Raw genomic sequence first — 21,765 nt, 5'->3', positions numbered from 1 at the left:
TTAAAAAACAATAAACACATTACGTGTTAATATAAACAACACTTTATGAATAGTAGCTATGTATAAAAACATTTAGTGAGAAAATTGTCATTGCTTTACATTTTGTAAAGTTCTTTAATGCCTGGCTTAATGGAGGACAGTTGGATTCTCATATCTGCTTCTGCACTGTTCGTGGTGGTGCATGGTTTTGTTGAAGTATAGGAAGAAAATCTGGTCTCGTACAGATACGTAGTTGAAAAGGGGGCATTTTATTTTATTTATTTAATTTTTAAAATTTTATTTATTTATTTGACAGAGAGAGAGACAGTCAGAGAGAGAGGGAACGCAAGCAGGGGGAGTGGGAGAGGAAGAAGCAGGCTCCCAGCAGAGCAGGGAGCCCGATGCGGGGCTCGATCCCAGGACTCTGGGATCTCGCCGTGAGCCAAAGGCAGACGCTTAAGCGCTGTGCCACCCAGGTGCCCCGGAAAGGGGGCATTTTAAAAGCCTTTTAACATAATTGTAGAAATGTAGATGTGTCCAGTAGCCTTTGCAAAATTCCACTGTACAATTGTGAGAGCATGACAGTGAAAAGACAAATAACATCTTTGTGTTATCACGAAGAGAGCTCTGATCTTGCAGGCCTCCTGAAAGGGTCCAGAGACGCCATTCATCCCTGGCCCACACTTTGAGAGCGGCTGGTTTAAGTTAGCTGGCAGCTACTTGGAGCCCCTTGCTTGCTTTGCAGGACCTGATAGACGACTTGAAGTCAGAACTGAGCGGCAACTTCGAGCGGGTGATCGTGGGGATGATGACGCCCACCGTGCTGTACGACGTGCAGGAGCTGCGAAGGGCCATGAAGGTGTGTGGCCCTCCTCGCCTGCAGCTGCTGATCGGCTTCCTCAAGAGAGTGACGAAAGCCTTGTGAGGGTGGGGAGGGTGAGGCACAGGACAGAGATTCCCCCTCGTTGATGACAGTGCGGAAACATGACATTACATTCCAGCAATTGTAACTTAAGAGTTGTGTTCTCCCAAGTGATGCAATCATTTGCTCTGTGCTGTGGCTCTGGAGGGACTGGTGATGGTTGTGCCTGTGGTGCAACTGCAGGAACTTTCTGTGTTAGCTGCTTTTGAGATGTGAAACTTTATGGCCAACACCGTGGCGCCAGAACTGGCCAAAGGGGTTCTTGGCGTCCCTCAGTGCTAGACCCACTCTGCTCTAGTCCAGGGTCTGCCAGTTTTGAATGACCAGCTCCGAAATTCAAATACAGTTACCCTCCCCAACCATGTCTGTAAACAGCCTTGTGGAAGGTTCTGGGAAAGCAAAGAGGTAACAGTCTTTGCCAGAAGATTCTGCCCTTCAAAGGAGAAGTACAGGGGCAGTCAAGGAAAGATTAAGCCCCCCCCCCCCGAGGGGAGACACTGTCCATAACCTGGCACAGCAACCATCCAATAGAAACAGCCCATAAGTGTTTGTTATTACTAAAAACAATTACGGTAAACGCATTGGAATTTGAGCAGGACAGTTAAAATTAGCAAAGCCTATTGCTAGAACTGGGTGGGTTGTCTTTATTCTCTGTGGATTCCTGGGTATATGCCTCTATGTCTGGGATTCAACATTGTAGACTGGCTCCTAACTCCCTCTCCTCTGGGTTTCGTGTGCAGGGAGCTGGCACGGATGAGGGCTGCCTGATTGAGATCCTGGCCTCCCGGACGCCCGAGGAGATCCGGCGCATAAACCAGACCTACCAGCTTCGTACGTAGCACCCTCAGTGGCCCACTGAGGCTTCACTGTGGTTTGACAAGTAAACTAGCAGCGGGTCATTACCTACCGATGAAACTCCTCATAGCAACACTGACCATGAGGGATCCTCAGGTCCAGGCTTTGCTTTCAGGCAGATCCCTGTCTAGGGAAGTGACAGTCTGTTGGCTTCTCAAGACTTCTCTGCTTAAGATGCCACTCCGCTGAAGCCACCCAGTGTAGTGTTTTATGACCCCGAAAGTTGGAAGGTTGTTCCTTATTATCAAACAGAGAATCAAATGTGTTTGTTCGAAAGTGGTGGTCCCAATGAATCTTAGTACTCCAGGGAATGGCCTGGAGGGGCTGTCTAGCCCCACTTCTTACTTCCAGGTGGAACTGTATGTCCTCCAGCCATCTCAGAAGGATAGACATTTACTCCCCTCTTAGAAATCTCCAGAGGATGATGCTTACGAAGAGCCTTTCAAATATGCCTTTTTGCCCTAAGAAGGCAATTAAAAAAAAAAAAAAAGCACAAAGCTTTAGATCCTACAGTGCTTATTTGGTATTGTTCATATTAGCGAAAAATGTCCCGCAGTAGCAGATTGGCTAACCAGAATACGGTGTACCCACACAATGAAGTATTATATAGTCACCAAAATGTATATTGAAGGATATTATTAAAGTCCACGAAGTGGGTTATGGTGGAGTTTTGTGGGGGGTTTTCCTCCTCCATTTTATTTAAGAACACAAAACAGAGTTTTTTGGTAAGTGTTCAGAGCAGGAGATACTAGACCTTGGGAGCTTGGTTCAAGCACTCAGATCCCCATGTCTGATCAGTCTAGGTTTTCGAACCCTAAGGGGCTGTGGAGGGTTGGAGCTTCTCTGGGGGAAACTCTCAAGGGAGTGTCACGGCAAAGAAGGCACGTGCTAGAATTTGGGCCCGACAGCCCCCGGCAGGTTCCCAGACACAGGTTCAGAAACTCTGCTCAGTTTTCCTTTCCATGTGCCAGTCAACCGTCACTGTTCTCTGTGTCACTGAGAACCGTGGTGAGGACAGAGCCCTGGACAGAGGTAGGATTGCAGCCCCAGGCTTCTCGACCTCCCATGTTAAGGAACAGGAACGTCTCTTCCCTCTGTAATGACAACCTAAGCTTACCTTGACCATTTTATCAGAGTTCAGTTTTTGAAAAACTGTGTGCAGGGTGGAAGCCCTCCAGGGGAGCTGCTTCAGTAAACTGGCTAATCCTGGGGCGGGCAGACGGCTCTGGAGCAGGACGCAGTGCTGGGCAGGACTCTCTTCTAATGAAGCTAATTTCGTTCTCTTGCCAGAATATGGGCGGAGCCTTGAAGATGACATTCGCTCCGACACTTCATTCATGTTCCAGAGGGTGCTGGTGTCTCTGTCCGCCGTGAGTCGCTCCATCTGTGGGCTGCTTCTGACGGGGGTTGGGTTCTGTTGGGGCGCTCACTCCATAGCATCTTTTCCAGCCTTTCTCATCCTTTCATCTTCCCAAACGTGAATATGCCCCAGGTGTTGTTCTTGGGCCTCGCTGTTGTTTTCCTCGTCTTTCTTGTGGAGACTCTGGCTAGTCACGCATACCCGTTTATTCAGATTTATATATACAATTACCTAATACATGCCGGATACCCTTGCTACTCAGCGCATTAAGACAGCTTCTAGGCTTTACGAGTTCATATTGTCATAAAGGAATATATCAGGTACACAGGTAGCCATAATAAAGGCAGGAAGAGTGCCCAAGGAGAGGAACAGAGTAGAAGGAAGGTTCAAGGAGAGAGTCTGGTAGCAGAAACAAAGAAAAGCCTTCGTGACAGAGGTGCTGGTTCGGAGAGGACCTGGAGGGTTGCTAGGATTTCAGGAGGCAGAGGTGTTGGTGGGCACATCACAGGCAGGAAGAACAGCCAGGAAGAGGCAGGGAGGCAGGAAACATGGGGTATGGGGTGTGTTCCAGGAACAACTGACTGAGCAGTTGGCAGGTAATTCTAGGAGCAAGGCGGAAGGATGAACTGGGATCCCTTGTTGGGAGAGCAGTAGGGAGCCACTGAGGGTTTGGGAATGCTGGAGTGACCTGCGTTTTCAGAAGAGTAATGTAATAGTGATGTGTAAGATCAGTTGAACTGGAGGCTGGGAGTGCGGGTAGGAAGTTACCTCAATATTCCAGATGAGAAATAAAGCGGGACTGGGCTAGCGTGGGGGCAGGGCCACCAGAAAAGAGAAGATGCATACATGAGATATTTCACATGACTTCCCAATTTTGTCTTTATCCCGATCTCCTTCCTGAGTAGAAGACTCTCATTTCTCACTGCTTTTTAAGGTGCTTCTTCAAATGGGGCCTACTAACCTAAACCTGAACTCATTCCGCCCCCCCCCCCGCCACCCCCCAAACCAGCTCATCTTCCTGACTTGCCTGTTCCTGTTAATACTGCTGCCCTTCTTCCAACAAAGCAGGACCCTGGAAATCATCTCCAACCCCACCTCTCCTTTGTCTCTGATACTTAATAATGCCAGCCTGCTTTTCTTATTTTCTGCCCATTTTGTTCTTTGCCTCTGAGATTTAGCATTCTGCCAAGCTATGCCTAGACCATAGAATATTGAGACAGCATAGCAATAAAAATAGTCTAACAAACCAGAGGAAAGTCACCAGTTGTGTCGCTCCTTAGCATTCCTCCAAGGCTTCAACCCAGCCCTCCCCGGGAGCTGGTGTCAGCAAGGGATGGGGCATTCTCACATGGTCCTTAAGCCTCACCGCTGGTCCTAGACTCTTGATTCTCTTCTGTTCCCAGCCACTCTTTGGCAGAATTGATCAATGTAGATTTGCCAGTTAGGAAGGCCTTGGTCCACTAGGAAGGCGTAGGAGTGGGGGGTTGGCGCAGGGGAGGAGACAGCAGTGGAGGGGGCAGTCAGCAGGCGGTGTAGCTCTCCTTCCCCTTCTACTGACAGAGACACCCAGGCAGCATTCAGGAACCGCTGGCTCTGTGATTGGTAATGTTCTCTAGGCATAAATTAGAGCCACAGGAATAATGGAAACACACTCAAAGGACATCTGTCATCCCTCCCTAGGCTGGAAGTGTGACCCCTGTTGGCATTCTGCCTAATTACCATGTCCTTGGGTTCCCAGCCATCCTCCTCCGCCCCCCATCTTCATGGATACTGTCTCATTGTCTTTGCTTTGTTTTTCTAAGGGTGGCAGGGACGAAGGAAACTATCTGGATGATGCTCTCATGAGACAGGATGCTCAGGTTAGTAGAACTGCAGTTTCTCTCTTTTCTTTTGCCAGTAAGGCCTTAGTTGGTGGACCCCCTCATATATTTCAGTGTATATTGGCCAAGCCGGTTCTATTTAAAAAAAAAAAAAAAAAGATTCCCACAGATGACCTTTAATAGCAGAAATTTCTGCAAAAATATTCCTGGGGCTTGGGGTGACACAGGACATCATCATATAAGCATCCCCGGGTTCTTGCCATTGGGACCATGGTACGGCCACCCCAGAGAACCACGGAGTGTCTTCTGAATCACTTGGAGGTGAAGGGACCTGCCTTTGCTTTATTTACCTTGCATTTTTACTTCCCCAGAGAGAAAGTTTGATAGAACCTGTGTAAAACAACTTGGCACAGTGCGTACCCTATTGGGTAAAATTAATACCAAACCCCAAGAGGCAGTTGTTTCCCTGGTGCCCAGCCCACTGATGGCTGCCCTGGCACCAACCCCCAATTCATTTACTGTGGCCATATAACACTAAGAATAATAGCTAATAAAAAGTGGGTCCTTGGGGCGCCTGGGTGGCACAGCGGTTAAGCGTCTGCCTTCGGCTCAGGGCGTGATCCTGGCGTTATGGGATCGAGCCCCATATCAGGCTCCTCTGCTATGAGCCTGCTTCTTCCTCTCCCACTCCCCCTGCTTGTGTTCCCTCTCTCTCTGGCTGTCTCTATCTCTGTCAAATAAATAAATAAAATCTTAAAAAAAAAAAAAAGTGGGTCCTTACCGGACACCAAACAGTGTTGTGAGCTCTTGACATGAAGTATGTCGTTGAATCCTTGCAATAACTCAGTGAACCATGTACTGCGCTTCCCATTTTATGGACAAGGAAATTGAGGCTTACAGAAGTCCAGTTCCTTGCTCAAGTTCACCGGTATACATGGCAGAACTAGGATTTGAACCTAGACAGTTTGGATCTAGACCCTGTACTCTTAACCAATGTATAACCATTAGGGAAGGCTTGGTCCCATTCAGTATGTGAGGTTATGAACCACTCTGGCTTCTGCAGGAAAGAACCTGTTGCTTTCACGAGAAGGGAGGGGGTAAATGTGTCACAAGAGTTCTGAGGATACAGGGTGGCCCATCCCATACTGGAGAAATGGGAAATTGCCTTTAATCCAGAAGCTTTGAGGAGGGAGGAGGTATTGAAAACATTGCAACTCTGGGTGCTTATGTGAATTTTAGTTACCTCAAGGACAGCATTTTTGGATACGTTGGAAGGAGCCTCCAAAGCCCAGGTGAATCTCAAATTAAGTGAAGAGTTAGTGAGCAATTTATTCCTGAGACAGTATACCCACCATCAGTTTCTGGTGGGTCTCCTAGGGACCAGGCATTGCATTAACTACCTTACACTTTTTCCTTGCAACACATCAGTGAAGTAGATATTATTACTTCGTATGCTTTAGAGATTAAGAAACTGAAGCAGAGATTTAAATAGCTGGTCCTAGATCACATAGCTGGTGGAATTGGGTTCTTTGGATCCAGGTCTGTCTGATTCTTTAAAACCATGCAAGTCAATGAACAAATGTTGGGGGGGGGGGCTCTTCAAGGAGGATGGTTCCCCTTGGGAGTGATCAGGGTGGAAAGGGGCTTCCAAATAAGTTTGGGCTGGGGAAGTTGGACAGAGGGAGCAGAGCTCAGAGTAGGTTTTTCTGGATCCTTTCAAGTCTCACCAAGAGGTGAGGAATTTGAGAACAACTGCAGCTGAGATTTCAGCTCTTACAGGATAAAACAGGAGGAAAACCTTGTCAGCCTTTGCTCGGTGACTTGTATCAGCAGCAAGGGGAGTGTTTGCAAACACTGGGTACTATAGCTTGATTTTGACGATCAGGACAGGTGGAATTAGGTAACGGTTACTTATAAAAGGTAGAAATCTTAAAATATAGAGGCTATTATCCAACAAGTGGAATTGTAGCTGTTCTTGGGATGAAACTTGCACCAAAGGACATAATCAGGAGCCCTCAGAATTCCTACTTTAGAAAGAAACTTGCGATATATTAAAATTACATTAAAAATGCCCTTGAGAGCTTTGGCTAGATGATACATTTTGATTCCCTTCTTCTGAAAAACAAACAAACCAGCAAATATTTTTAAAAAATAGGGAAAATCTGCAGCAACACTGGAAACTATAGAAGAGGGCCATTAAAATACCAGATGGGCAGTGAACCTGGGCCAACGACTCAGGAAGGACATTTCTGCCCCAGAAAAGAGGCTAATCCCCCCCCAACCCCAAGCTGGAAGCAGGCACAGTGGCTTCATGCAAACTGGAAGAAATTCCTCAGAGAACTGCTGTCTCGGCTGCCCTCCGTGGATGAGCAACTGGTGCTCCTGCTTGAAATCCATCCAAGTAAAAAGCAAGGCGCTCCGAGAAGAACCCACTCAGCTTGTTTTGGAGGGAAAAGCCATATCCGGATAGGCTGCTCATCGTTTAAGAATGAAAGAGCATGAGAAGCCACAAGTGCCTCAGCTCAAACACCATGTGGCCTGTGAACACACAGAAGCAGGGAGGGGGGAGGCAAACGTGGCCACACTGTAAGGAAGATGCAGATTTCAGATGGAGAGAAAAACAGACTTCAATTAAACAAGAGCTAAAAAAAAAGAGAGAAAATAACATGAATATGGAGCCGAATGAAAAGCGAGAAGAGATAAAAGGAGCTCTAGAGGGGCTCACGAGAAATGAGCTTCGACGGAAATCTGAATTTTACAGCTTATTACTTCACTACTTAGATGAAGCCTCTGTGCCCCCTGAGCTTTAAAATTCCATGGTTCTCTGAACTGACTCTAAAGCAGTGAGGAAATGAGACAAAGAAGCGAAGAAGGAGGAGATGGAGGCAAGCCCAGGCAGTAACAAAATGTGTCAAATAAGGGCATTTTGAGAAATTTGACAAGCCAGCTGCTGATTATAAACAGTAGGGCTTTAAAAACAAATGTTTTTAATAAAATACACGTAACATAAAATTTGCCATCTTGACTATTTTTCAGTATACAGTTCAGTAGCGTTAACTCTGCACATTCTTGTACAGCCCATCTCCAGAACTTTCTCACCTTGCAGAACTGAAACTCTATACCCATTAAACATCTCATTTCCCCCTCCCCCCAGCCACTGACAACCACAATTCGTCTTCCTGTTTCTAGACGTTTGACCCCCCTAGATGCCTCATACAAGTAAATCACACAGTATTCCTGTCTGTGTAACTGGCTTATTTCACTTAGCATAGTGGCCTCAGGGTTCTTCCCTGCTGTAGCATGTGTCGGAAGTCCCCTCCTTTGTTAGGCTGCATAGTACTCCATCGCATGCATACACCCACATTTTGCTTATCCATCATGTGTCAGTGGATGGGTGGGTTGCTTCTGCCTTTTGGCTATTGTGAATACTGCTGCTATGAACATGGTATACAAATATCTCTGTAAGATCTAGTTTCAGTTCTTTTTGGATGTATACTCAGAAGTAGTGTCGTTAGATCCTATGGTAATTCTATTTTTAATTTTTTCAGGAACAGCCATACTGTTTTCTACAGCAGCTGCTTCCTTCTCCCTTCCCATCAACTGCACAGGGTTCCGGTTTCTCTACATCCTCACCAACACTTGCTATTCTGTTTGGTTTTTTTTAAGTAGCAATGCAGTGATATGAATAATAGTTTTGACTTATCAATAATGCAGTTAAAGCAATCAGAATTTCTTATAGCCCTACCTGTTTGGAATATAAGCAATTCCTAATGGGTCCTGGTCCTACCGTGAGACCTTCCATAGCCTCAAGCAAATCACAGATCATTCTCGAGCAGTGTTGTCCAGTAGAACTTTCTGTGATGCTAAAAATGTTTACATTGGCACTGTCTAGTATGGGTAGCCACTAGTTAATTTTATTAATTAAATTAAATTAAAAATTCAACTCCTCAGTCATACTAGCCAACATGTGGCCACTGAGCACTTTAAATATAGCTAGTATGACTGAGGAGTTGAATTTTTTTTTTTTAAAGATTTATTTATTTGACAGAGACAGCCAGCGAGAGAGGGAACACAAGCAGGGGGAGTGGGAGAGGAAGAAGCAAGCTCCTAGCAGAAGAGCCTGATGTGGGGCTTGATCCCATAACGCCGGGATCACGCCCTGAGCCGAAGGCAGACGCTTAACCGCTGTGCCACCCAGGTGCCCCTGAGGAGTTGAATTTTTAATTTAAATTAATTTTAGTTAAAATGTAAATAGCCACGTTTGGTTGGTGGCTACTGCACAGAACGCCTAGTCTAGGGCATTCCGTTTAGCTCTTAAGATAGAACAATGTGGGACACCTGGCTGGCTCGGTGGAGCATGTGACTCTTGGTCTCGGGGGTGTGAGTTCAAGCCCCACGTGGGGTGTAGAGACTACTTAAAAATAAAATATTTAAAAAAAAAAGAAAAAGATGGAACCATGTAGTCCATATATAGGGAGCTGCTGGTGCTTGCCCCGACTCTCCCATTAGTCTTTTTTGGGGGGCAGGGGGCAGGAAGGGGCAGAGGGAGAGAGAGAATCCTAAGCAGTCTCCACGCCTAGCACGGAGCTGAGGTGGGGCTCACTCTCAAGACCTTGAGATCATGACCTGAGCTGAAATCAAGGATCGGATGCTTAACCGATGAGCCACCCAGGCACCCCAAGGTCCCATTAGTTTTATACCTAAGGAAAAATCTCGAGTCGTTGCCACTCACCGCAGACAGCCCTCCCACACCCATCAGCAACAAAATAAAACAAAGCCAGCTCAGCTCTTTGACGTTCTGGAAATATTTGCATGTTTCCTGGCACCTTCTCTGTGATGGTTTAAACTTGTGCTTTGGCTCTCAGGACCTGTATGAGGCTGGAGAGAAGAAGTGGGGGACAGATGAGGTGAAATTTCTAACTGTTCTCTGTTCCCGGAACCGAAATCATCTGTTGCATGGTAAGGCACTTGCCTCATCTTCCAAAGAAACTGAAAGATGATGAAAACCGTATTGTCCATAATTAATTGAGAATTTCCCCCCTTTACTCGTACGAAGAACAGATTGTACTGAACTGTCTTCGATGTTTTACCTTGGAAATGTATGAGCGCAACGATGTGCGAGGGCCAGTTTCTTTTTGTCTTTTTTAAAGATTTTATTTATTTGAGAGAGAGAGGACAAGTGAGGGGGAGGAGCAGAGGGAAGGAGAGGGAAAAGCAGACTCTCCACTGAGCAGGGAGCCCAACGCGGGGTTCAGTCCTGGGACCCCGGGATCATGACCTGAGTTGAAAGCAGATGCTTAACCGACTGAGCCGCCCAGGTGCCCCCTGAAAGACTAATTATGAATAATTAGCAGATATACAACATATTCATAGGAGTTTGGCATTTCTGTTTGTAGGAAACCAACCTTCACAGTCAGTCCTTTTTCTGAAGCAGCCCATTTAATTTTAGTTACATAAGAAAAAATCTTCAGTACATTAGTGAGCAATAAAATAGAATTGTTGGTTGACATTTATTGCTATTTAATATCCAAGTTGTAAAGCTAATAGAAGTGATTTCTTTAGGGAGTATGTTGTATAAGATAAATAGTGGATAATTTCACATTTTATTTCCTGTGTGTAATGTTTCTAATTTGCTTCTGATAATGCTTAGTCTTTGTAATGTGCTTTTAACTTCTTTGGGGAAAAAATTTGTAGCACATTTGTCGTCGGGTTTATTTTCTTCTTGTAAACAGCAGTAAGGGTTTAATAAGATATTTCATCTTTTATGTAAGCTCTTTAGGTCTTTATGTTGCATCATAATTTTATAAACCCACCATGCCTTATAATCGCACACAATTTACAAAACCTCTGGGAAATTTGAGAAGAATGAGTTTGGTAAATTGAAAACATAAAGTAATTGAAAATTACAGCACATTTGGAAGTTGCATTTATTTCAGATATTCCACAGTGACTAAAAATAGGTGATTACACCTGTTAATAAATGTCATGGGCTATCGTCAGATGCACTAACTTCTGACTCAGATCCTTATTTCTTTGCTTTCCCTTCCTTGCCAGATGGCTAATTACATATATCTCCCCCTGGTGGTATCTTCCAAGAATTGCAGGTCCTCAAAAATTGTACATAACTAACAATTTTCACTTGTAGGCACAAGTCAGTTGTTGGCAAGTTATAAAATATCTGCTTGTAAACCACTGGAAGGAAATCTAAGCACTATATGGATAAAAATAAACTTCATAATTTTCTTACCAACCAATAATAATAGTGAGGTTTCAAATAACTAAAGTTTTAATTGTCTTCTAGGTGCAGTGCTAAGCATATTAAATATTTTTTTTATTATTATTTGACAGAGAGAGAGAGAGCACAAGCAGGGGGAGTGACAAGCAGAGGGAGAAGCAGGTTCCCTACTGAGCAGGGAGCCCGAGGACCCCGAGATCCCAGGACCTCAGTCCCAGGACCCTGAGATCATGACCTGAGCCGAAGGCAGAAGCTTAACCAATTGAGCCATCCAGGCGCCCCCAGTGCTAAGCATATTATAAGCATTGGTTGTTGCAACATCCCATTGGATCAGTCATTATTTCCCCCATTTTACAGTGGAGAAAATTGAGGCTTAGAAAATGTGTCAATTAGATCTTTTGATTCTAAGCGATAGACACAGACTCCAACTTAAGTAAGAAGAAGAAATAATACAGAATGGGACAAGAGGGAATATGGAAAATACTGGTGGTTCATTGAATTGAAGGAAGAGCCGAACATTTCCAGGAAGTACAGAAATCAAGCAGATCTGGGGATCTCAGTGGAAGGGAGTCACATATTTTATTTGTAAGGCAGAGTTTCCAAAAGTCTGGTCTTCATTGAAAATGCTGATTCTTGAACCCCTACTTCAGACCGGCTGACTTCGAATCCCTGGAAGTGACATCCAGGAAGTTTCCTAGGTTTCCCGGGTGATTCTTATGTTCTCTAGGGTTAAAGATGACTCAGTGCTTTTGGCCATCCCCACGATCTGCTCAATTTAAAAATCCCCAGTGGGGTAAGACTCGCTCTGGTCCAGTGAACTGCCCACTCACTTGGTAGAGCTTATGGTGTATGTTGAGGGGCAGGGGTGTCCCTGGATTGACAGACCTGTGAGAATCACCGTGATGGGGCCTGGGGCAGCACCCCAAAGAAAGCAATGTTAAGAAGGTAAAACAAATATCCACTCTAAGAAGGCTCCAGAAGGAGGCAGTGAGAGGAAAATAGGTTCATCACATTCAAATATACTTGGCAAAAGGTGAAAAAAATTAATTATGTTACAGTCTATTAAAAAATGCAACCATCTGTTATCAAATGTGATTGAGTATTGAAGGGGCTGAATTGCTCTAGTTTTGATGAGCCAAAGGAAGATGAACAAACAGGTGATTGCCAAGGCCAAAATTACAAAAAGACAAGTTCTGCTCATTAAGGGAACAATGACAAAAGAAAGCAACTCTCTCCAGACATTATCTCCATTTTATGTGTGAGAAAGCAGGGTCCCAAATAAGGGAAAGGACTTGCCTGATATCCTCCAAGAGGCACAATATTCCTTCATCCTCCCCTAGCATCCATTCTACTTGCCACATGCCTCCCGGGTTCTCACTGACATTGCTAACTAATTTCCTCTTGATGTATGCCAAAGAATAAAGTGTGAGCTCTAGAAAGACGCTCATTCTCTCTGTAAATTTAGTTTCCTCTATTCTTTATTATTTATAATTCCACTTTGTTACTGTTCACAGTGTTTGATGAATACAAAAGGATATCACAGAAGGATATCGAGCAGAGTATTAAATCTGAAACATCTGGTAGCTTTGAAGACGCTCTGCTGGCCATAGGTAAGCTGGCAGGGGGTGGGGAGGGGAGAAACAAAAGTTTACAGACTTTCCTCCTTACCAGTTTGTTGTCGTGGAGATACAGTTTTTTGTTTTCAGGGATTAAAAAAAATGTTTAAATCACTTATAATAAGATACAGAATTTTAAACAAAAAGTATTATATATGATCTGATTATTATTGTATTATGTAGTTTTATATAAGGCTCCTAGCAGAAGAGCCTGATGTGGGGCTTGATCCCATAACGCCGGGATCACGCCCTGAGCCGAAGGCAGACGCTTAACCACTGTGCCACCCAGGCCCCCCCGTAGTTTTATATATTTTACATCCTCTGTGCCTTTACATCTCAGTATACTGGAAAGATAATCCCATATTAGCTGCATCTTGCAAGTCTATGAATGGTTAGAACTAATACCAGTTTCGTATGGTACAGATAGTAATCATTTTGAAACTATCCTGCCTTTTGCTTTAATTGCCTTTATTATTTCTCCAATTAATTACTTTATTAATTACTTCTCCATGGCCTATGTTCATAAAACATTGTTTGGCTAAAATTTTTCCGACAAACCAATCGAGAGATATTATTTCATACCTCGTAGAGACAGAGGGAACAAGTATAATTTTTTTCACATAGATTTTATCTGTAATTTTGTTATTTCCTTTTTTTTTATCTCTTTAACAGTCAAGTGCATGAGGAACAAATCTGCATATTTTGCTGAAAGGCTTTATAAATCTATGAAGGTAAATGGCCTCATTTTTAGCATCCGAATGACTCCAACATGTCTTATGTCCGCCTTCATGTTTATTTCTATTTCCCACACAAATTAACCAAAATCAGCCTGAGATTTTCAGTTCAATTCATCAGATACTTCGCTGAGTGCCTGCTAGTAATACGAGGTAATATTTCTTGAGTCCCTGTAACATGTGATCACTGTTCCTAATGCTGTATACATACGGATTAATTTTATCCCTACAACAGCTGTATGGGGCAGGTACTGTTATTAACCCCCATTTTACAGATGAGAAAACTGAGACTTAGGGAGGTATGCAGTTTGCCCAAGGTCCTCAGTGAGGATGTAACGGAGCAGGGATGCAAACACTGGCAGTCTGGGTTCAGAACCCAAGCTCCTAACCACACATTGTACTCTGTGCACAGACACCCTTGCTGGGAACCATGGGAGGTGCAGGAGAGATCAAAAGGTAGGAAGGGGAAGGCAGTTATGGGCAGAACACCAATAAGAACAAAATAGAATGTAAGACAGTAGTTGAGGACCCAAATATATAAGAACACAGAAAGAAGAGTATTTTTTTTTCAATATTTGTTGAGGGGGTGAGGATCAGAAAAGACTCTATAAAGAAGTTGGTATCTGTGAGCAGGACCTTAGGGAAGTTTTACATGGGGGGGGATTTCATATGGTAGGAAGGCTGGGAAAGCTGGGGAGGGAAGGAGGACGTTCACGGGGAGGAGTCACTGCAGGCGAGGCAGCAGGCTGAGAATGCAGAGTATGTCTCCAGTGGCAGGGAGCGGTCATCTCTGGTCAGAGCACAGAACGTTGGAAAGCCTTGAACGCTGTGGTGAGGAGCAGTATTCCACAGGCTTTCTAAGGTTGTGGTGCAAAGGCCATCATCAGGAGAGCCATGCAGAGCTTTGCCTTGATAAGCTAAAGAAGAGCGCTGTCTGAAAACCAGCACGGATCTTCTTGTCTTCCTTAGGGCTTGGGCACCGATGATGACACCCTCATCAGAGTTATGGTTTCTCGAGCAGAGATTGATATGATGGATATCCGGCAAAACTTCAAGAGACTCTATGGAAAGTCTCTATACTCCTTCATCAAGGTAGGTCACGAGAGCCCGGCCTTGGCCCAGGGGAAAGCTCTGAGGAAAGAAAGGGGTTCTAATCTGGGCATTCAGACACTTCTTAGCTGCTCCCTGGCAGATAGCATCCCCTTTAAAGATGGTACTCTAATGCAGGTATTTCCGGTTTCTCTCCTTTCACACAGATGTTTAAATCTCTGCCAGGTTAAAAGCTGGAAATGTTTGGCTTCTAAATATAGTAATTATTTCATGTTGACCCCAGACAGAGAAAGAATATATTTTAATGAATACTTCTAACAATGCAGTTTCCTTGTCTACCTGCTTACAGTGAAAGGTACACAACTCAGTCGGTCAACCAGTCGGTGGGTCATCCCACCCGGGCCAGCTGAGGTCTGCTGAAAACACGCGAAAGCATATTAGTTACCCTGGATTACTGCCTTTCTTTACCTGACAGCACACTTCCAGGAGTCCTAACTTGGCACAGGGGTGAAGAGAAATGACTCACATCCCTCAAAACCCTTCATTACTGGGATTTTGCTTCCTGAGGAAGCTGGAAGGGTCTCCTGACTATGAAGCCAAGACCCACTTCCCTAGAAACCGGTGCTGCCTGCACAATAAACTTCAAATCAGGATTTGTTCCATGAATTAAATATTCTGAACCCAACACATAGCTTGCAGAGTATAATTATGAGGTGATTTGAGCTGCTGAGCTTGTTACTATGTATACAGGCATTTAGGAACTTGTTTCCATTTCTGGATGGCCTATGAGGTACCTTTATTTTGCAGAGCTGAAATACAGCTAGCTGGAAGTAAAATACTTTAAAGATTCAAAGATGACCATAAGGGGAAAATATATTTCTACTATATAACATAGAGTTAATATCCCTATATGGAGAGCTTCTACAAATCACTAAGAAAAAGGAGAAAAATCCAAAAAGAAAACATGCACTTACTTCACGAAAGATGAAACACTAACAGACAATAAATGTATAGAATGTTTAATACCAGTAATATACAGTGAATTGCAAGTAAAAACAAATCACCAAAAAAAAAAAAAAAAAACAAATCACCATCTTTCATCTCATACCTTAACAAAGTTTAGAGAGATCATAACCAGCATTGAGAAGGGCTTGGAGAAAATTCACCATCTCTTATGGAAGGACTGTAAACTGGTCTAACCTTTCTGGGAGGCAACTTGGCAATAAATGTTTGTTGTTGTTGCTGTTGTTGTTGTTTTAAGATTTATTTATTTGAGAGAGAGCACAAGTGCGCAAGTAGGGGGAGGGGCAGAAGGGGAGAGAGAGAGAGAAGCAGACTCCCTGCTGAGCTCAGACCCTGATGCAGGGTTCAATCTCAGGACCCCGAGATCATGACCTGAGCTGAAATCAAGAGTCAGACCCTTAACTGACTGAGCCTCCCAGGCGCCCCAGCAATAAATGTTTAAAAAATAAACCATACCACTTACTTAGCTATTACAGGTTTAGGAATTTCTTCAGAGAAAATAACAAAATAAAAGTGCTCTAATCCACAGAACGGGAGAAAATATTTGCAAGTCATATTTAGTAAGGGTTTACTAGCCAGAATATATAAAATGTTCCTGCAACTCAACAAAAAGACAAACAACCCAATTTAAAAATGATAAAGGATTCGAATAGACATTTCTCCAAGGAAGATGAACAGATGGCCAATAAGCACATGAAAAGATGCTCAACATCATTAATCATTAGGGAAATGCAAATCAAACCACAATGACACACCACTTCATACCTACTAGGATGACTATAATTTTTAAAAACAAAAACAGAAAATAACAAATGTTGGGGAGGATGAATGAAATGAAATTGAAACCTTAGTGCATTGCTGGTGTGGATGTAAAATGGTACAGACACTGTGAAAAACAGTCTGCCACTTCCTCAAAGAGTTACACATAAAAAAAAAAAATTAAACATAGAATTACCAAATGACCCAGCAATTCCACTCCCAGGTATATACTCAAAAGAAATGAAAATGGGGCTCTAACAGATACTTGTACACATTAATAATGTAAACATTATTCATAATAGCAAAGGTGGAAACAACCTAAGCATCCAGCAACAGCTGAACGGATGAACAAAATGAGGGAGATATATATATATATATCTCCATCAGAATGAAATTCTGATACATGGATGTACCTTTGGAACATGCTAAGTGGACTAAACCAGACACAAAAGGACAAATATTATGTGAAAACACATAGTATGATTCTATGTACTTACACAAAATATTTAGAATAGGTAAATTCATAGAGACAGAAAGTAGATTAGAGGTTACCAGGGGCTAGGGGGAGAAAGGAAGTGGTGGGTTATTGGTTAGTGGTTACACAGTTGGGGAGATGAAAAGGTTTTGGAAATAGTTACACAACAATGTGAATGTGGCACTGAATTGTACGCTTTAAATGGTTAAAATGGCAAATTTTGTTATAGATATATTCTACCGTAATAAAAGAGATTTATGAAAGAATTTGAATAAAATCATTTCACGAAAGGTGGAAAATGTCAACTAATTATTATATTTTATCATAGTTTTATTTATATTTACATTACTTTATGTTATTTATATTTGTATAAATTATATGGTATGTACTTATGGTACATAATTCACTATATATTATTATTTTTGTTAACCAATAGGGGATGACTCAAATAAATTATGGAAAATTTATACGATGTAATACTATACAGGCACTAAAATGATGGGGTACAAAAATATTGACTGGCTCAGGCAACATCACTATAAATATATTTACATTATATGTTTGTATATATATAAATACGTAAATATGTATGTGTACACACACAACACTGGAAAAGATTAAAAATAAAGAATACATTGCCCATTTAATAACAGTTGTCAGAAGGACCAGAACAGATATATAAAATATGTCAATAATAGAAAAAATGACAGGGATGCCTGGATAGCTCTGGGTTAAGTGTCTACCTTCAGCTCAAGTCATGATCCCAGGATCCTGGGATCAAGTCCGGAGTCGGGCTTCTGCTCAGTGGAGAGCCTGCTTCTCCCTCTGCCTGCTGCTCCCCCTGCTTGTCACTCTCTCTCTCTGACAAATAAAATCTTAAAAAAAAAAAAAAAAAAGATAGAAGGGATACATGGGTGGCTCAGTTGGTTAAGCATCTGCCTTCGGCTCACGACATGATCCCAGGGTCCTGGGATCGAGTCCTGCATCAGGTTCCCTGCTCAGCTGGGAGACTGCTTCTCCCTCTGTATGCTGTTCCCCCTGCTGTGTGCGTGCTCTCTGACAAATAGATAAATAAAATCTTTAAAAAAGGAAAAAAAAACAGAAGTAAGACAAAAATGTAAGTTATAAATAAGCCCTCAGGTTATATAAAAATGTAAAATTCTAGTCTGTGCTGTTTATGAGGAACAACTAAACCACAGTGACATGTAAGCAGCTTAAAATAAAGGCAGCTTACATTTGACAATATAAAAAAGAAAGCAGGGATTACACTATCAGGAAAAAGAAGAATTTAAGGAGAAAAAGCATTAAATAGGAAAAAATGGATCACTTTATATTAAGAAAGGCAGCTATTCACAACAAAGATTAAACTGTCATGAAATGTTAGGTGCCAAATAAGTATTGCATTCAACTCTATAAATAAGAAATCTGAAGCTCTGAAAGAAGACATAGATGGTAATAGTATGCCAGATAGAGTTTAACAAACACATTCTTATTCTTCGGAAGATTGATGAGGCAAAGCATAAAGAAGGATACATTACGATTTATTTTAATAGCTATATATTAAATTTTGAATCCTATAGACAGAGATTTGCGCTTCCATTTATTTATTTATTTATTCTTTTTTTAAAGATTTTATTTATTTGAGAGAGAGAGCACAAGCAGGGGGAGGGGCAGAGAGAGAGGGAGAAGCAGGCTCCCCGCTGAGCAGGCAGCCCGATGTGGGGTCCATCTCAGGATCCTGGGATTGTGACCTGAGCTGAAGGCAGATGCTTAACTGACTGAGCCACCCAGGCACCCCATCTTTCTTTTTTTTTTTTTTTTTTAAGATATATTTACTTGATTTAGAGAGACAGTGCAGGAGGGAGGGACAGAGGGAGAGGGAGAGAGAGAATCTCAAGCTGACTCCCGCTGTGCATGGAGCCCAATGCTGGGCTTTGTCTCACAACTGTGAGATCATGACCTGAGCGGAAATCAAGAGTTGGACTCTTAACTATCCCAGCCACCCCGGTGCCCCGAGATTCCTCTTTTCTCATGCCTATGAAGCACAAACAAAAATTGATCTATTAGACCATAAACAATTATATGTAGAAATTATAGCACTTTCTGGAAGGCTGTTTTGCAACACGTATTGAAAGACTTAAGAAAATACATGATCACTAATCTGATAATTCCCATTTTATGAAAACTTACCCCTATGAAATCATCAAGAAATGCACAAAAATTTAACTATAATTGCTTATTGCAGCAGTGTTTATAATAGTGAAAAACTGGAAACAACAAATATGTAACAATGGGGGAGGGTGATCAAATAAATTATTTTACCTATATACGATGGAATTGCTTTTAACCATTAAAGAATGATGTTGTAGAAGAATATTTAATAAATAGGGAAGTAATCCACATTACGTAAAAAAAGCAGAATACAGAACACCGTAGCCCACACAGGAATCTATACACATAGAAAGAAATCTGGAAGGATATGCACACCAAAATGTTAAGAATAGTAATCTCTGGATGGTGGAATTAGGACTTTTATGTTCTTCTTTTAGGTGTTTTTTTTTTTTTAAGATTTTATTTATTTATTTGACAAGAGAGTGAGCACAAGTAAGGGAGAGCAGCAGGCAGAGGGAGGGGGAGAAGCAGGCTCCCCACGGAGCAGGAAGCCCAACTCGGGGCTCAGTCCGAGGACCCTGAGATCATGACCTGAGCCGAAAGCAGACAATGACTGAGCCACCCAGGTGCCCTTTCCTTTAGGTCTTTATTCTCTACATTGAACATGTATTATTTTTGCAATAAAAAAATAGCAGGTGTTATTTTTTAAAAATACCTCTCTGAGCAAAAGCCAGACAAGATTGAAAAAGTTAACACAGGGGGCGCCTGGGTGGCACAGTGGTTAAGCGTCTGCCTTCGGCTCAGGGCGTGATCCCAGCGTTCTGGGATCGAGCCCCACATCAGGCTCTTCTGCTGGGAGCCTGCTTCTTCCTCTCCCACTCCCCCTGCTTGTGTTCCCTCTCTCGCTGGCTGTCTCTGTCAAATAAATAAATAAAATCTTTTAAAAAAAAAGAAAAAGTTAACACAGATGACTCTGAGCTGTGTACTCCATGTCGAAACCTATTTCTCTGACTGCACCTTTGCTTGGCTTGCCCCCAGGGAGACACATCTGGAGACTACAGGAAGGTACTGCTCATCCTCTGTGGAGGAGATGATTAAAATACAATCCAAGAAGGATAGGAGGATTCCCAACACTTTGGATTTTTTTTAAGTTCATTTTTCTACACTGCTATTAGCATTATCTCAGAATGCTTATTTCCAATTAAAACGCCTACAGATGCTTCCTAGGGTATAGACTGACTGTATTATTATTCATCTGTAATTACTCACTATGATGCTTTAAAGCTGTACTTGCATTTCAAAGCTTATAAAACCTAAAAGGAGATTTAAAATTAGAAATAAAAATGTACTCCATGTTTTTAACAGATCTCTTCTTTGTGTTTCACAGAAATTGGAATATATTAAATTTATTTCATGGTTTTGATGAAAAACTATTAAAGTGAAAGACTGAAAGACTGTCCTAAAATCACTCTGCTTCCCTAAGTCTATTTTCAAAGTGGCTAGTAATTTCTTGATTTGAAATTGTGAGCATCTAGTTTATAAGAATATCCAATTTGCTGTTTCACCTGGTCAAACTTTGAAGATATCCAATAATCTGCTTGGTTTAGATTTTGTCTATACTCTTAGTTGATCTCTACAAAAGTTTGCATGGGAGACTTCCTTCCTCACATCTTATATTAAGATTATTTACTTTCTCCAGGTTGAAGTATACCCAAATCAGCCACTTACCTGAACAAATTAAATTCTTTGTGTGGTTATACAGATCATATATGTGTGGTTAACAAACATAAATGCTGAACATTCCACAATATTATGGTTAATATCTTAATCTAGCTGGAAGATGAATGGAAGAAAATTAAGTGTCCAACTAGGTATTATTTTGGTGATGGTGTACTGTTCTGAATTTACTTTTACTTAAAGGAATTTTTTTGTGCTAAAAATAATTTTTAAAATATTTTTCAATTTTGTTGATTTGTACTAATTTACATTTGCATTGTGTCTTTGAACTCTAGAATTATTCTGAAGTTGTACTTGATTTTATTCAAAAGTTCAGTTTGTATACAACATGGAAAAATAATTTCAATAAAACATGGTGTCTTTAAAATGAGGTATATTCTTTCTCTAATTGACTTTTCCACGGTCTTTAAAAAAACGTGTGTCATTTAGCTTCTGTTAGAAACTACAACATTAAGAAAAAATAATATATTTAGTCACATATACCAAACACTACTTAATGGTATAAAATAACGTATTAATTTATTCTCCGAAAATGAGTGATGCTTTCTGTTCTACCAAGTAGAACATTTGTAGTAAGTAAGAATAATTGCCTTCTTTGTTCATTCTATAATATCTGTTGTATTTTGATGGATGAAATATAAAGGGTTTTTTTTTTTCAATTTGTTTTTACTTGCCTATTGTAAATGCTTGAGTTATTGGTGAAGGCTATTTGTATGAATACTTAGTCATTCCCATTAATTATAGGAAACAGTACCGCTGCTTTGATACCTACCTAGAAAAGTATGGAATCTCCAACTTTATTTGGCTTTGGAAGCATTACAAATTTTTGGTATTTTATCTTTAAATTATATAGTTAACTTAGCCAAAATTTTAATACAAATTGCATTTGCTGACTGAAAGCAGGATAAGGCCACCTTGGAGGAATGTTTTTTTATTGTCAAAAACAAGCATGACTCTGGAATATAATTATGAGGCAACTTTGTTTTTCTCTCCCACTGTTCATCTACATTTATTCATGGGCCTATCTCTTCTCCTGGCTTTAGATGGAAATACAGATAGAGGATAGAGCTGGGTCTTTTCTGGTCACT

At 41.8% G+C, this 21,765-nt stretch overlaps 1 protein-coding gene across 1 annotated transcript in view; it reads left to right on the top strand.

Annotated features, from left to right (window-relative positions):
• ANXA4 (annexin A4) overlaps positions 1 to 21,047 on the top strand; it is a 61,098-nt gene extending 40,051 nt beyond the window's left edge. Inside the window, exons 5-13 of the mRNA XM_040623386.1 lie at positions 725 to 838; positions 1,642 to 1,732; positions 3,047 to 3,126; positions 4,919 to 4,975; positions 9,802 to 9,895; positions 12,686 to 12,781; positions 13,460 to 13,518; positions 14,491 to 14,613; positions 19,979 to 21,047. Coding sequence (XP_040479320.1) covers positions 725 to 838; positions 1,642 to 1,732; positions 3,047 to 3,126; positions 4,919 to 4,975; positions 9,802 to 9,895; positions 12,686 to 12,781; positions 13,460 to 13,518; positions 14,491 to 14,613; positions 19,979 to 20,038 — 774 coding nt within the window. The 3' untranslated portion in view covers positions 20,039 to 21,047. The remainder of the gene's footprint in view (positions 1 to 724; positions 839 to 1,641; positions 1,733 to 3,046; positions 3,127 to 4,918; positions 4,976 to 9,801; positions 9,896 to 12,685; positions 12,782 to 13,459; positions 13,519 to 14,490; positions 14,614 to 19,978) is intronic.
• Positions 21,048 to 21,765: the final 718 nt, after the last annotated feature.

The sequence above is a fragment of the Ursus maritimus genome, unplaced genomic scaffold (genome assembly GCF_017311325.1).
Source record: "Ursus maritimus isolate PB19 unplaced genomic scaffold, ASM1731132v1 scaffold_6, whole genome shotgun sequence".
Classification (NCBI taxonomy): Eukaryota; Metazoa; Chordata; class Mammalia; order Carnivora; family Ursidae; genus Ursus; species Ursus maritimus.
The sequence above is the reverse complement of the archived record's forward strand: the minus strand, read 5'-3'. Positions and strand labels throughout refer to the sequence as shown.